The sequence below is a fragment of the Coccidioides immitis genome (assembly GCF_000149335.2).
Source record: "Coccidioides immitis RS genomic scaffold supercont3.3, whole genome shotgun sequence".
Classification (NCBI taxonomy): domain Eukaryota; kingdom Fungi; phylum Ascomycota; class Eurotiomycetes; order Onygenales; family Onygenaceae; genus Coccidioides; species Coccidioides immitis.
In genome coordinates this window covers 1,453,404-1,469,332 of record NW_004504308.1, presented here as the reverse complement: position 1 = coordinate 1,469,332, position 15,929 = coordinate 1,453,404, and the positions used below count along the sequence as shown (strand labels likewise).

Here is a 15,929-nt window from a genome sequence, read left to right as displayed (position 1 = left end):
AAAGCTTGAATAACTGAGAAAGATTTAGCAATGCTTGCAAATCACTTCTGGAGTGCTTTTAGAATGCTCTGCCACCTGATCAAATTTTGATCAAAAATCAGAATAGCATTGCTTTGCCTTCCAGTTGGGGTCACCATGCTTCTTATCATTAATCAACTGAGCAGCTTCAGTAGTCAACCACCAAGTAACAAACAACTTATAATGCAGCTTCTTCCATAATACAAATTGTTTTTTTCCATGTTGAACTATAGTTAATTCTGAAGAAATCTCTGTAGATTTTGCTTGTTTGCTGGCTTCAGCTATTAGATTTTTCTTTTTTTTTTTTTTTTTCACAATTAAATTGATTTTTCTCTAAGTTCTGCCTTAGCCAAAAAAGTAACAAAATGTGGTCAGAGCCCACACAAAATTTGACAATCTCTAGATAATTAGCCTTATTTTACTCTGTAAGTACAGCAACCAACTACAAAATTTTCTTCTTCTACAAAATGGAACATTCTTCTTCAGGAAAATAAAATATTTTGCCAATTTAATGGCACCTCATTCTCAAATTAATATAAAAAAAGAACTACAAACCTAACTTTCTCCTCTAGACATCAATAATTCAATTATTCTCTGTCTCATTATTCTCCTCATTATTCTTATTAGAGAACATCACAATCTCAAAATCATCTTTCTCCATCTTCTCTGAAGCAGGTAAGCTGTTGTTGTCTTCACTTGGACTCTGTAATTGACCCAGAAATCCTCTCATCTTCTTCTTAATCCTCTCTCTTGATATACTGACTGCCGCAAGACAATCATGATTATGGGCCATGATCTTGATCTCAAGTCTGACTATCATTTGGTAGAATCAGGCCTCTCTATATGCAGCAATAGAATGCTGTGCCTAGCTTGTTTTGGCCTAAATATGTCAGAACTGTTACCAAATTTTGTTACTTTTGGATTCTATCTTCTTTTTCTGCTGAACTTCATTCTCAGTCTCTGTAGTCTCTTCTTGACAATACTTCTTCTCTTTCTCCCTCTTCTTTTGCTGAGAGACCATGAGCTGGTACTCATGGTACTTCTTTAACTTGCTCTTGACAAATTACTTGGCCATCAACTCTTCAATAGCTTTATCTTTAATCATCTTGCAATTCTTCTTACTGCTATTCTGCCTGTAATGAATGTTAATATAATTCAATGCAAACTACTGAGAGTGCATACTACTCATGTTTTGCTTGAATTCTCTTCAGCATATTATAGCATATCTTGTAATCTGCCTCTCCTGTCTTGAATATGTCTTTTTGATGGCCTTTCAAGGCCTGGTGGTGCTCTCATGCTGTACAGGTCTTCTCTCTTATTGAATATTGTTTTGGCCCCATCTTTACAATTGTATGCAATGACTTAAATTGCTGGCTACAGAATAATAAGATTATAGAGTATATTGACCAAGTACTTGTATAGAATGGTTACTATACACATTGTTTATATTCTACAGGCACATTGCTATGGGCAAGCTCAATGCATTGTTGCTATGCTAGCTACAGAATAATGGGATTATAAAGTGTATTGATCAAGTACTGTAGAATGGTTACTATACACATTGTTTACATTCTACAGACATGTTGCTATGGACAAGATCAACATATTGTTGCTATGCTGGCTACAGAATAATAACATCAGGTCAGTCTCTTTTCTCTTCTCTTTCTCTTTCTCTTCTTCTTCTTTCTCTTCAGGGCTAACATTGACAATTCTCCTCCCTCTCTCCACCACCTTTTTATTTACTGCACTTCAACATCTATATGTACAATGAACATATACTGTGACAAAATAAGTTATGTTAAGAGATAAGTGCTTGCAGAATACTGCTCTGACACACATTGTTTACTAACAAGATGTTAGTTTTCCTCATGCATGTCCATTTTGCATAGCTGGAGAGGAGCAGCACAAGACTGCATTAAAAGAATGGGCTCTGAAGAAGAGCAATTGGCATAAAGTCAATAAAGATGTTGATCTGGCCAACTTTGATCAGGAGAATCCCCATTCCCACCCCCCTGTTCAAAATTGGAAGGCTGGCACTCATATGTCAAAAAGTAACAATTTTTGGTAATGGTCTTGATACTAATTGGTGAAAATAGGTACCATCAAGAAAATCTGCTACTTTCAGAGCTCTACTAAGCTAATCTTGCTGGTGGCCCTATTTCAGCAATTGGTTCAGGAAATTACTTTGTCCTGTCACCAAGAACATAAATATTACTGGCAACATACTGCCATTAAGTCATTTTAGAAGGTGACTGAAGCAATCTTGTGTGCTCTGTTTGAGTGTAAGTCACTCTTAGCAATAGCACCAATAATTATACTGAGTAATATAGGCTCTGTTATGGCAATGGCACACTGTAAGCACATTACAGTCAACACCAACAATATAAAGCTTGTTCTTGACATCAGTGCTAAAATCAGATCAAACTATTTCAGTCTGATTGATGCATCTGATCACTCCACCTCTGCTGTCACTATCTGTCACCTGTGTGCTGCTCCTCCCCTGCCAACTACCACTGCCACCACTTCACCACCACCACCACTGCCCATTACTGCCTTCCTGCCTTCCCCCAGCACCATCAGGGTCTCCACCCATCAAATGACAGGTATTAGAGCTCCTGTCTGGTTCACAAAGCTGGTTCTGGAGAAGCAGGAGGAGAAGAAGGAGAAGAAGAAGAAGAAGAAGTGGAAGAAGAAGAAGAAGGGGAAGAAGGAGAATGATGATAATGATAAAGATGATGATAATGATGATTAACTTGCCACTTAGACAGTTTCTGTTTATTTGCTGGCTTTGACCATTAGTTAGTTTTAATACTTTGTTTCTTTTGACAATCAAATTGATTTTTCTATGGGTTCTGCCTTCATCAAAAAAGTAACAAAATTTGATAATGGTTCACACAAAATTTGATCAGTTTGACTCTTCCCTATGAATTTAACATGATGGGACTGGAAATTCTGGTCCCATTCCAGTCCCACTATAGATCTGGCTGGAATGGGAAATGGGAGTCTACCATCTCTGCTGAAATGGGATATGGGACATAATTTTCTATTTGAGAATGGGACCAGGAAATAATTTCTGGAATAGGAATGGGAACAGGATCTCAAGCTCTTGAGTGGGATGGGACATGGGACTGAGATTTCATATTTGGGATCCCAGCTGTTTCTAAATTCAGGACCAGGAGCAGGTTTTAATGAGAAATGGGATCCTGTCCCAGTCCTGAATACCAGCCTACCTCTGTAGGCTCTGGCACCACTGCATCATATAGAATCCCCCAGCTATAGTGGTTTAGCTGCAACCTGACAATGTTTAACCAAGTATTCACATTTTTCTTGCCTTGTAGCATGAGGATTGACTGAATTGTTGTTCCAGTGATATATGTAATCATTTTGTCTGCTATATTGAAATTTCTTTTGATTTGGGGAGTTGTTTCTCTGAACTGATGGCCTGCAATGCCACCCTGTAGAAAGCCAACTCACTGTGTGATGCCTGCTGGCTGTGAATGTGCACCCACATTGGTGCTAGCATTCTCCATATGTCCTGCTGGACTCATATTTCTGGAGGTTGGATTGGGGGTTGGAGCTGAGGAGCTCTTCAGGTGAATGTCCATCATTCCATCAAGGGTTTTTCCTCTTTTGGCAACTCCAAAGCCTTCAAAGATTCCTAAAGAAGGGCTCAGAACCTCTTGGAAGGACCTATAAGACTACTAACCATATGCAGAAGCTACAGGAACCATGAAATGTGAACTCCATAGATGTGCATGCTCTCCCTCCTCTCATCCAAAGGATTGTGGGATGAGAAGCAAGATGAAAACTCTGCATCAGATCAAAAAAGGTCCGAGCTGCTAAGCTGGAGACTAACTACATAGAGACTAGTGTCTTGACAACTGGTCTATGGCTAGTTAATGTCTTATGTGCACAATTTCAGTTTTTCCTTTTCTCAGACCTTGTGCTTGAGTCTAACACTCTTCTTTTCTTGGTTGATAGATTGGAGTTTTTGGGGCGTTGACCATCTTCATGACAATGCATTCCAAGTTTCAGGGCCAAAAGTATCACCTCTTCCAAGCATTGCTGTTTGTGGTGACTGGCTTGTCTGGTGTTGCACCCTTGATCTATGGACTCAATGTGTTTGGCATGTTGCAGATGATGAGAAAAAGCTTTTCCCTTCACTCTGGCAAAAGCAGGCTGCCTGCTATCTGGAACGTTGTTTTATGCAGTAAGTCTTTTAACTCAGCACATAAGAGAGAGATTGACCCTAATACATAGGGTTCTGAAGACCAGGTTTCCCAAAAGTTAATATCCTGGCAAGTTCAACCTATGGGACTCTCATTCCATATTTCACATCCTGGTGGTATGCACCGCATTGGTCTTGATGGGTATCTGGATGCCTTTGACTATATGCAGACAAATCTTATGTGCTTGTCTATTTGAAAACTGTTCTCCAAGTGTAGGTTTCTTCAAGTATTGTCAAGGTCAGGTATTGTCAACAGATTCACACAATGTGATCAAGACTAGCACAAGACAGCACAGCTACTACCTGCAGATTATCTCTGCTGCCTATAACTGAACATAAGTATAAGGAGCTGATTTTCATTGCTTTTTTAGATAGAAAATCAAGAGTCTTAACCTTATCAGATCAACAGGTCTTCATAGTGTGACAGTTATAAGTTCAATTTGCCATTGAATGCAGTTTTATCCTATTGCACCACATACTGTTGTGATCAGAAGGTTAATCAGATGGATACCTGTATCTTTAATGTTATACACCAACTTCCACTGCTGTTATTGCCAACAATGGACCCAATGGATGTGAAAGCCTCTTCCTGACCAGTCTCTAAGAAGCTGCATTCAATGTTAAATTTACTAATAGCTAGAACAAACAGATTATCTGATGGTACTACAGTATTGTGCGCAAAACCTCCAATTCAAAAGCCTTGTGTATTAACCAGCTCAAACTGTCTTCTAGCTTTCTCTCCCTATCAGATGGCCTGCAAACAGAAAAACAGAAGACACTATATTAGTGAGAAAACTAGTAAAAATAACCAACTCATTGCTCTTTCTTGGCTGAGAAGAAGTTCATAAAGCTCCATTCTGATCTTGAGTGAGATGGTGTTTCAACAATAGCTGGACTATGTCTTGAAGAAGAAGTCTTGCTATCAGCAACTTGCTGCTGATTATCTCTGGCTGACTGGTGTTGGTCTGGGCTCAGGCTTGCTAGATCTTTCTTGGCTGGCTTAACTAGACTCTCTTCCCTCAGTGAAAAAATGTTCTCTACTGACTGAAACTGTTCATGTAGCTTTGAATCTTTCTTCTGACTGGACTTTGGTCTAGCCATTATGGCTTGCTGTGAGCTTGACTGTTTTCTGTTGAGAAATTTGCTGGCCTTTCTGTCAGGATGTTGTGTAACTGCCAATCTCTGGAGATAAAATGGCTTGAATTTGAGGTGCTGTTGTGATGACACAGTATCAACATGATTTTGTGAGCAGAAAGAGTTGAAGAGGCTTTCTAGATTTTTATTGACAGTCTCATCAGTCTCAAGTGTCTTGAGAAATCTTTGCTTTTGTCTCAGATATTGCTCTTAAATCAGTTGGTTGATGATTGCTGGGCTCTGATGAAATAGCATGTATAGTTTTGTCAATAGCTCATAACTGACTTGACTGTTGAGATACTTTATCTTTATACAGTATCTTTCTTCATTAATATCTTTAGCCACAAGTTGGATTCCATTAAGTAATACCTGATTTGCCAGCCAGATTTCCCTTTCTGGCATCAGTCTGTCATGATATCTCATTTGGGGGAGATGATATCTGTTGAAAGAATGCTGTTGGCTTGGCTTCAATAGTGCTGTTTTTATTCCCTGATATTCATAAATGATGAACACCTGACACTTAGCTGCAGAAGATTGGACCCATGCAACAACATTGCAATGAAGCTGTAAATGTCCACTATCAACTCTGAGATTAATAGTGCAGATATTCTGAGAAGCTTCATGAGCTTTCTTGAAACTATTTGCTGAGAAGAAGTATCTTGAATCATCAGACATTGTGAGACTGGTGATCTTCTGAAAATAATCAATAGAGTAATTTCATTGTTCTGGTGCTTCAAGCTGTTCAAGAATAATATTATAATCCAGTATATTCTTCTGGAGGCTGTGCCACACTGCAATGCTCTTAACATCATGTTTTATTCTGTCAGAGTGATCTCTGATTTTAAGAATTAGGCCAGCAACTGTGTTAGTTATACCTGGATGCCCATCTGACTTCCAGATGAAAAGTGCCTGCATTACTTGCAGACTCTTCTGAGATCTCAACTTATAGATTTTTTTAATGGCCTTTATAGAGTCCATGAACTCTTGTTCTGTGAAGGGTATTCTACTTGAGAGCTGCTTGTGATTAGAATATTCAATGACTTCTTCTTTAAGAGAATGTTTTCTCTTATTCTGTCAGAGTGTACCAGAGCTTTCCCCTGCATGTACCTGATTATCTTGCCAGAGTGTAGTAGGTGGTGAGTAATCTAAATTAGGATATTTAAAAACATCTTTTTTGAGAGAATGTTTCTCTTTATTCTTCTGGAGTGTGCTGAAAGTTTCTTCTGTGTGCACTTGATCATCTTGCTGGAATGTACTAGATAACACACAAACTATATTGGAAGATTCAGTGTTTTCTTCTCTGATAGAATGTTTCTCAGTAGGTGATGCTGGAACACTAGAGGATGCTTCCTGAGTTCCAGAGGTAGCAGCTGGAGTAATGGTTTGAGTTGAAGTCTCCTAAATTGGCTTTTCTTCTGGAGTTGCTGCTGTCTCAATTGGAGGGTGCTGCTGAAATCCAGTTCCATCTCTGTTGGTAACATATGAGGATGTGAAATTCTTCTTCTGAGGTGAGCATCTTGATGTTTTATGTGGCACTCCATCCAGCAATGAGGGGATCTTAATTTTTTCCATGCTTATGTTGGTTATTTCCATGAGGAGTGGGAGGGGTTTTATATTGCCCTAGCTATAATGCAGATATGCAGATATGCGGAAATGCAGAAATGCAGAAATGCAGAAATGCAGAAATGCATAGCCCCCCCCCCCCTTTTTGATTCCTGCGAGAGTTGTCCAGTTGTGCTGGTTACTCTTGCAGAATGCTTCCTTCCTCTGAGCTTCTTCTATTCATAGCCTTTCTATCTGTTCTGTGTCTCTGCCTTGTCAGGCCCTTCCTGGCCCTCCTCCTTCTTCTTCAATCTACTGGTTATACACTCATGCTAGTTGTATTGGAGTCTTGCCTGCCCACATTTGTTGCTGCTCTTCAGCCAATCACAGCATTCCAGAAGGATATGCTGGACGGTCAGCATTCCGTAGCCGCATTAGCACTTGTCAGTGTTGGCTCTCTTGTAGAGTGGTATCTGGTTCCGGGATTTCCTGTCCCAGTTCCAGATTTCCATCCCAATTCCCATCCCAAGGACAGGATCAGGTTGAAGCTCAGCTTAATGAGATAGGACCAGGTTGTTTAACAGCATATTGGGACAGTTCCATGGGAACTGGAATTGGGATGAGATTGGGACCAGAATCAAAATCTAGCTAGTAGGACAGGCCCGGGACCTGACATGACAAAATGAGATAGGACCAGAATTTCAATATTATATATGAGACAGGACCAGTAAAGTGTAGAATGAGACCAGGAATCTCAGTCTTATTTATGTTGTCAAAAAGTAACAAAATTTGGTAACAGTCCTAACATAATTTTATCAATTTATTCAACTTCAGAAAAGTACCAAAATTTGATAATGCTCTTTGCATAATTAGATCATATTGCAAGCTATTAGCTACTTGAATCTATCTATTGATAACATTGACATATTTTCTGTTCCTCATCTGGATTGAGTAGTGAATTTAGCAGGCTTGCAATTTCTTTCTGTACAATCTCTGGAGTATCTTGATCATCTTGATTATCTTGAATGACTTTCTTGACCAACTTCTCATGTAATATGAGTGCTTTATCTAGCATATGCATCTTATCTTTATGTTTAAGCAGCATGATCTTCTTGATTGTAGATGCATGGAGCTGCAATTATTAATAATGACATGTATTTCAAGCAATATTGAAAACCTGTTCTACCCCAACCTCTATTAAAGATATAGCCAGAATGTCTCTTGCCATTCAAGCAACAGTTGAAAAATCAGACTCTAGCATCCTCCACTGTTCCAGAATTGAAGCTCAAGATGATATCAAATTCTTGTCATTTAAATATCACTCCATTTCATTTTGGAAATTTGCTCATCTTTAATGGGGTCTCTCAAAAATCATTTGCTCAATATTCTAGAGAAGTTAGCAGAGAAGAAATCAGAATAATACTTATAACAAATGTATATCATTCACATCAAGTATTACTTCTCTTGGCTGTTCATATTTCTCATAATGCTTTTTGTAAAACCTCAAAATATATTGTCAGTATGTTTCATACTCATTACTGGTCCAATCCTCTGAATCATATGCTCTCATGCAGTATGATGGATGGAGGGCAGCAGCTACAGCTAGCAGCTCACTCTTTAGATGCTCAGTATCACTATAATATTTCTAGAATTTCAAGTTGGCAGCTTTGATAGCTTCTTGAATGTTCTCTCTTGTTGTTAACTGTTGGATCTTGTCCTTCTCTCTTTCTAAATGCTGGAAAAGATGATTGTACATTGCCCATCAAAAAAGTAACAAAATTTGGTAACAGTCCACACAAAATTTGATCAGTTTGACTCTTCCCTATGAATTTGACATGATGGGACCAGGAATCCTGGTCCCATTCCAGTCCCACTATGGACCTGGCCAGGATGGGAAATGGGAGTCTACCATCTCTGCTGGGATGGGATATGGGACATAATTTTCTATTTGAGAATGGGACCGGGAAATAATTTCTGGAATAGGGATAGGAACAGGATCTCAAGCTCTTGAGTGGGATGGGACATGGGACTAAGATTTCATATTTGGGATCCCAGCTGTTTCTAAATTTGGGACCAGGACCAGATTCAATGGGAAATGGGATCCCATCCCGGTCCCGAATACCAGCCTACTCTCTTGCTGTAATGGAGATACGCGCGGAGGCCAATCTTGCCTGTACGCATCTGGGTGATCACTGAGCTGATGGCTCTATGTATTGCTTTATGTGTGTTGAAGATTGCTTTTCTGAGTCAAGCCCTGAGTTGAAAGAGGGATCTTCCATATTTCTCATTTTCCCAAGCTATCTGCCACTCTTGCTTCATTCTTTGTCAGACAGTGGGTTTCATGGTCATCATCAATGTTTGCAATGAGTTTGGTTCAGGGGATTGTTCAGCTGTTGACTCTAGGTTAGGATTGGGCTGGAATCCATCAGAACTGCACTTCCCACCCAGATTCTCAAAGCTCTCAACAAGAATATACTGGCCTGATGTGTGCTTGGGGTTCTGGATTGCTTGAATGGTGGCTTGGTTGTCAGTGAAGATGACACATTTACTGAGGAAATATCCCCTGCCTGGACATCTAGCATCATTTGCATTGCTAGTTCTACCTTTGTTTATTTATTTATTTATTCATAGCCTGCACACATTCAGTGTTGTTCTTCTGCCCAGTTTTGGCACTCCAGAAGAATGTGCTGTATGGTCTGTGGCCTGTACCCGCATTCACATTCATGGGTAGGGGTGCAGGTATGCACAGAGGCCAATCTTGCTGGTGTGTAGCTGTGTGATCACAGAGCTAATTACTCTGTGTGTTCCTACTTTTTCAGTTTACTATTCTCCAGGCTTCTCCACCACTTACCTGTCTAGGACTTTTATTATACTAGTATTCACTCTTGTTTACTTGGGAACTTTTCTGGAGTTTCAGAGACTGCTTAAATTAAACCACAAAATTTCTTTCTCAAGATATATAGTCTATTTATTGAAAAAATAGCTCTACCTGCCCCCTAAAAATATAGAACTGATATCCTTAAGAAAGTCAACTAATTCACATGTGCTTTCTTATTGTTTTTGGCAACTTATTTGATTTCTGCTTGAGATAAATTTTATAGAGATACTGGTCACATGTACTGCACTTGAGAGTACTAGAAGCACTGTAAGTATCAAAGTGAGTATCAAGATCTTGTTACTGGACAAACCACTTCATGTTCTGAGGAAACCCACTCAGATTATGGTATGTATTTTTGGCTATTTGTAGTGATAAGCTGATTGTTTCACTTGAATGTCAAACACAAAAGCTAATGCTTTTATAATAATGATAGCAGGTCTTGCAGATATCACTGTCCAAACCACACTTAGTCAACATCTTACAGGCTGTAACAAACTCAATATTCAAGAGATTTAGCTTGCTAAGAGTCTTGATAAATGCACAATAGTCTGTTTGACATCTGATGAAGCTATAGCAGCAATACTGTTCTTTCTTGAACTGTGAGTGCACATCAAGCACAAAAAAGAGACTAGAGGCCAGTAACTTAATTGTTATCTCAACAAGCTCTTGCTTGAAATAAGGCTGAAGATGAACAGAGTGGTGAAGAAAGAATAAGCTATGCTAGTCATCCAGTCTAGACAGTTCAGGAACAGAAAAGTTGACTTAAAAGATGTTTGACTCAGTCTTTCTTGAAGCTTTGACTCCATCTAGATAACTCATGAAGAATCTCCAGAGCTGTGTAATGAAGTTCTCTTGCAGGCCATATTGTTAGTTCTTCTTGTGTATTCCAAGAACAAGAATCATATTGGCACTAATATTGTCTGGCCATATTTCTGTTGCTTTCTGGAGCACTACATCAGATGGGTTTGGAACCCAGAGTTCTCCATCAGTAAAGGTTCCTCTGGCAGTAAGTAGTGGCTTGAAATAACTAGTCAACTATTAGTCTAACATCTTAACAAAAGAGCAGTCATTGTACACTGGAGCTGCAGATGTCATGCATCCTCTTTATTAATATAGAGTCAGTGGAAGTTGATCACATACAAGACAGATGAAAACTCATGCTTCTTATAGAAATGGCTTATCATCAGTATGTTTTGCTTGAACCAATGTGTAGCCTGCATCAAACTTGAATTAGAAAGTCAAGTAGTAAACTATTGTGGATTCAGATGCACCTTGGCCTCTTTTATAGAAGAAGGAGCTATTGTAGTTTGCTATTAATGCCAGAATGTTTCCATTTTTCATTATTAATACAGCAACTCTAGTGCTTGAAATAGTATTATGTATGTGTTCAAACAGCTGCCAAACTGCACCAAATACTTGTTGCAAGCAATTCTCTAAGACTTTCTCATCATACATGACATCAAATAAAAGCCATTGCATGATAGATCTTGTGTAGTGCCAGAGAGAATCATTGGACTGGCAAAAACATTGCTTGAAAAGATCTTTAAATGCTGTAGAGCAGTACTTAATACTTTATTTTAACACAAATATCCCCAGAATAATCAGCTCTTCTATATCAAAATTAGCAAGAGGTCATCAACTGTAGATGATAGTCAGAGAAGTATACTTAACCTAGTTCCAACTGCCAAGTCAAACATCTCATTTAAAAGACAGTTATCAAGAAGAGCCTGTAGTAACTTCAATGTCTCTAATAATACAATGTCTCTGCAGCCTCCTCCAGCAATCATAATTATTCTTACTCCAGCTATCTTTAATTTAAAGTTGATCAGATTCAGACCCAAGCCACTACAGAGCATGCAAGTTCTAATATTAAAATAGTCTTCATGACCAGCAACTGGATGATTAAAGATCTGAACACAAACATTACAGATTAAGTGTTCACATTGGAGTATGTGCTCTAGTACTTAAAGAAGACAGATCAAGCAGGTCTGGTTTGATGTGAAGAACTTCAGGTTTTTCTTGAGAAAGTCTAGATTATCAGCATAAATTTGTGCAGCAGATCACTTTCCAGTCTTTAGTTTGAAAAAGAACTTTTTCAGGCAGTATTGAATATCATTATACTGGAAGCCTGTATAATCTGTACTATTAGATAACTGAATGAATGCTTTTATGCATCTTGGCTGATAAAATGAATTAAAAATAACTTGGGGATCAAAGTCTATATTACAGATTAAAGTGAACTGAGTTCTTGGAAAGTTATCTGGAATCATCTTAGAATGCATCTTCTCTGAATATGCATCCATGAGTATACTTGAGGCAACAACAGAAGATATGACATTATAAGATAGTCTGTTATCTATTGTGAGCTTTAAAAAAATGAAAAGATGATTCACTTTGTCCTGTTAAGTTTCAAGCTGTTTCCAAGCTGCTAATGCAAAATCAAATAGATTAATAGTACTGTTAGAAGTATGTGTTATTGCATCTTGAAATAATTCAGTCAGATGCAGCACTGAAAACAAATAGTGATATTGCTGGTGTATAATATGTGTCAATGCAGTCTGGCAAAGAATCTCCTCTTTCAGCTAATGAACTGAGGATTATTGGTTGATGTTGAAATGAACCACATTCAGAGAGAAGAAGAATATATTAATATATATACTGTCTGGAAGAATGTCTGCTGTTGGCCCACTTGTCTCAGAGGTAATAATCATAACTATTGAATGGATGGCAGGTGGCAGGGTCAATGCACTGTCAATCTCAGCTCAAGATTCTATCCAGATGATTGCTACACCTAGACTGGGGAAATCATTAACAAATATGCAGATCACATTACAGAAAAGAAAAAGCAGCCTTGCATGTATAATATCAGATAAATTGTGATTGGTTGCAGACCATGAGCAAGAATATAATTTGCTCTCATGGCAGAAGTTCTGATTAGTTATGCAGCTTGTGGCAGAGAAAGAGTTACTCTCTACAAACATAAGAGAACTATTCTTGCTAGCAGTAGAGTCATCCAACTGCAGCACAATTTTCTTTGAAAAGTCTTTTTGTTTCTGGTGTTGCTGGAGAAATAGCTGTTGAATAGCAGCATCTTTTATATCTCTATTCAGAAAATGTATCAGCTGTAGATGTTGCTGTAATACCTGAGGCAGTTCCTTTACCAGATGACACATGCAGCCTATATTCTCTAAAACAGAGTAATTGTCTTGAACCATATGAATTCATTCTTAATGCTTGCAAGAAGACATAATGATAGTAGAGACTCTTTCTTAATAATTTACTTCAGCTCTGTCTATACATAATTAAGATAGATGTGTGTTGACACTTGCAGCCATGAACAAACATATATATATGTATGTATATATATATAAGATGTTTCTGCATTTCTGCAGATTTATTGATTGTTAGATACTGAAAATATCAAGTGATTTCAATAAGAAAAAGATAATATTCCTCTTTGACAAGGCATCTGAATTAATGGTCTCTTGCATATTATGAATTACATAAATGTTAATACATAGGATTTCCTGAATAGAGCAGAGTATTATTTGAGAAAAGCAAAAATTAGAATTAACTGTCTTGAGTTTAAAGAAAACACATCTTGTGTGTGAATAATCAATACTTGTCACATTTTCCATCTTGCCAATGTTTTCAAGAGCAAATGCTATCAGCTTCATTCTGAGAATTATATACCTGCTCTGGTAAATAGAGCTGTATTGATCTGTAGTCTTGAACTCTCTAGTCTGTAGCAGAGAGATCTTCTGCATGATAAGAAGCTATGTAAGCTTATACTTCTGAATAATGCAACTCTGATGGTACTGTATGGTCAGTATTAGCTGCTAGTGGTCAAGAAAGTCCTCTGGCTAACAGATCAATGGTGAGTAGTGGAGCTTTACAGCAGTGATAAGCTATCATACTCAGCTTCATGCAAGATTAACACTAAAAGAAAGATGTTCCTGAAACCAGGCCTGTCTTCTTTAATCAAAGCTGCAATCTGTAAAGCATATTCCCATGAGCTATGTTTTTGCCATGATGATATCTACCACCAGCTTTGTTATCATGAAATGAACAGAGAGATAGAAGAGACAGCATAATAAAAGTGCAGATTCTCTAAAAATATCTGAGATGATATTGATAATTTCCAGTGGAAGCATGGCTGGATAACCAGAGAGTTTAATAGGCTTTTGTCTTTTGTTGGCCTTTGACCTGGTATTGAGCTTGAGGCATTCCACTGGTGGTTGTACTCAAAATGTGATGAGATAAGTCATAAGAAGAATGATAAGCTGTAAATACTCTGACTAAAGAACACAGGTGTATGTTCACTATCTTCAACATATGTTTGACAGTTAGTTGTTAATCTTTGAAGATCAAGAAGAGCTCTTCCCTCTGTTAGATTATAATACTGTCTTTCATTTTCAGACTCTTGCTCCAAGACATGCCATCTGGAATGCTGGAAAGATTCCAGAACTGATGCAGAAAGAATGGATTTTCTTGATGATTTATCATGATGAAGACTGCTGGATCATTCTTGAACAGCTTCTTGCAACCAATGAATGTATCTTGTTCTTTAAAACATTCCTGTAAGATACACTCTATCTCAAGCTCTGTATGAAAGTATTATAATATCTTCTTCTGTTCAAACTACCCAGCTTGTTGCAGAAGGCATTCTTCAGATTCTATACTGGAGTGAATCAGATACTAAAGGAGATTTGTATTTAAACAAGAAAGTCTGAAATAGTAGTATATCATGAAATACAGGCCACCAGCAGAATACTTGAATATGTACAGCTGGTGCTTACTGTTATGTGTGATTTTCCTCTCATGACTCATGTTGCCCCCTGTCAAGCTTCTGAGAAAGGAAAGCCTATCATTAAAGAGTGCAGTGAGGAATACTGGTATCAGCTGGCTATGCTAGTCTTTGAACTTGGTTTTGATACCACTGAGATTAGAAACCTGTAATCTGGCAATCCATTAGAGAACCTTGCCCATGTGTTCATAAGATGCTCACACCCACCAGAGTTATATGAAATCAATCAGCACCTGCTTGATAATCTAGCAAGCCAGTTTGCTGAGCAATTCCCAGTGATTGTGCAACTGCAGTATCATGCTGGATCTTCTGTATTCACAACAGACTTGAAAGCTATTGAAAAAACTGCCTGCTGGAACTGTTTATTAGATACACATTATCTGAAAGACAGAGAGTATATGTATCTTGATGTGATGTATAACTATCATCCTATTATGGCCTCATGTCTCATATCTTTAGCTTTCCAGAGAGATATCTTTGTGTCATTCTTTAGTGCTTTGCTGCTATATCTGGTAGGCAGTGGAGTTGAAGAACAAGATCCTCCACCATTATCAGTGCCTCTGTTGCCCCAGCTGCAAGATTATAGCCTGGTAAGAGTTGATAACAACCCAGGAAGCTCCATTTACAGTGACTGAGAAACAAAGCTCTATCTATTTCAACTACTTGATGGTGACATGTCACTGTTGAGTATAGCAAGAATGCTAGTTAAGAATGATTCTCTGGCCCTCTATAACTGGAAGAAATATCAGATTGCAAGATTCACAGATGATAATTGGAAAAGATTTTATTGTACTGTAAGCTTGCTTGCAGATAAAGATTATTGTTTTCTCAGACTAAATAATGAGGGTAGAGTGGCTGTCTATCTCTTACAGAATCTCTGGAACACACTGCAGAGTGAGAAAGCCATTTTAGCTGGATCTAAGAAGGATCTTGCCAACTTTGTGGGAAGAGTAGCTGAGATTTTGAACAATTTCACTAAATATGTCTTGAGGGAGAGTAGTTGAAATAATCAGAATACATTAGAACTTGACTTTGAGTGGCCAGCTGACCCAGAAGCCAAATTATTAGTTATCTAGTGTTGGATGAAGTGTTTAGAATACAGAAGGCCAGAAATCACTTGCTTTTTCCACTCTTTCACTTGCAGCAGCATTTAATCTTGTTGCTGATTTTTATCTTCTTTCTGTGTTGCCTCCATCTGGTATTGCCATGAAATCATCATAATTTTTGGTAATTAGTGGCAGTTGAGCTGTCTGATTGAGTCAGCAGAGTTTTTTTGATGTAATTCAGTGGCCACCTACAAGATCTTTACTTGAAAAATTTTT

At 38.2% G+C, this 15,929-nt stretch overlaps 3 protein-coding genes across 3 annotated transcripts; 1 reads left to right on the top strand and 2 right to left on the bottom strand.

The window, feature by feature from the left end:
• Positions 1 to 1,606: 1,606 nt before the first annotated feature.
• CIMG_13219 (uncharacterized protein) lies at positions 1,607 to 2,770 on the top strand (the record flags this gene model as incomplete). The annotated part of the gene is made up of 3 exons (XM_001241219.2): positions 1,607 to 1,659; positions 1,879 to 2,069; positions 2,349 to 2,770. The coding sequence occupies 3 exons, from the start codon at positions 1,607 to 1,609 to the stop codon at positions 2,768 to 2,770; spliced, it is 666 nt and encodes a 221-aa protein (XP_001241220.2).
• Positions 2,771 to 3,154: 384 nt separating this feature from the next.
• Positions 3,155 to 3,749, bottom strand: CIMG_13218 (uncharacterized protein; the record flags this gene model as incomplete). The annotated part of the gene is made up of 4 exons (XM_004444980.1): positions 3,155 to 3,178; positions 3,249 to 3,473; positions 3,528 to 3,676; positions 3,725 to 3,749. 4 exons carry the CDS (start codon positions 3,747 to 3,749, stop codon positions 3,155 to 3,157), a joined length of 423 nt encoding a protein of 140 aa, XP_004445037.1.
• A 1,310-nt stretch (positions 3,750 to 5,059) lies between these two features.
• On the bottom strand, positions 5,060 to 6,055 carry CIMG_08385 (uncharacterized protein; the record flags this gene model as incomplete). Its single annotated transcript, XM_001241221.1, has 3 exons — positions 5,060 to 5,141; positions 5,292 to 5,569; positions 5,666 to 6,055. The coding sequence occupies 3 exons, from the start codon at positions 6,053 to 6,055 to the stop codon at positions 5,060 to 5,062; spliced, it is 750 nt and encodes a 249-aa protein (XP_001241222.1).
• Between the last annotated feature and the right edge of the window lie 9,874 nt (positions 6,056 to 15,929).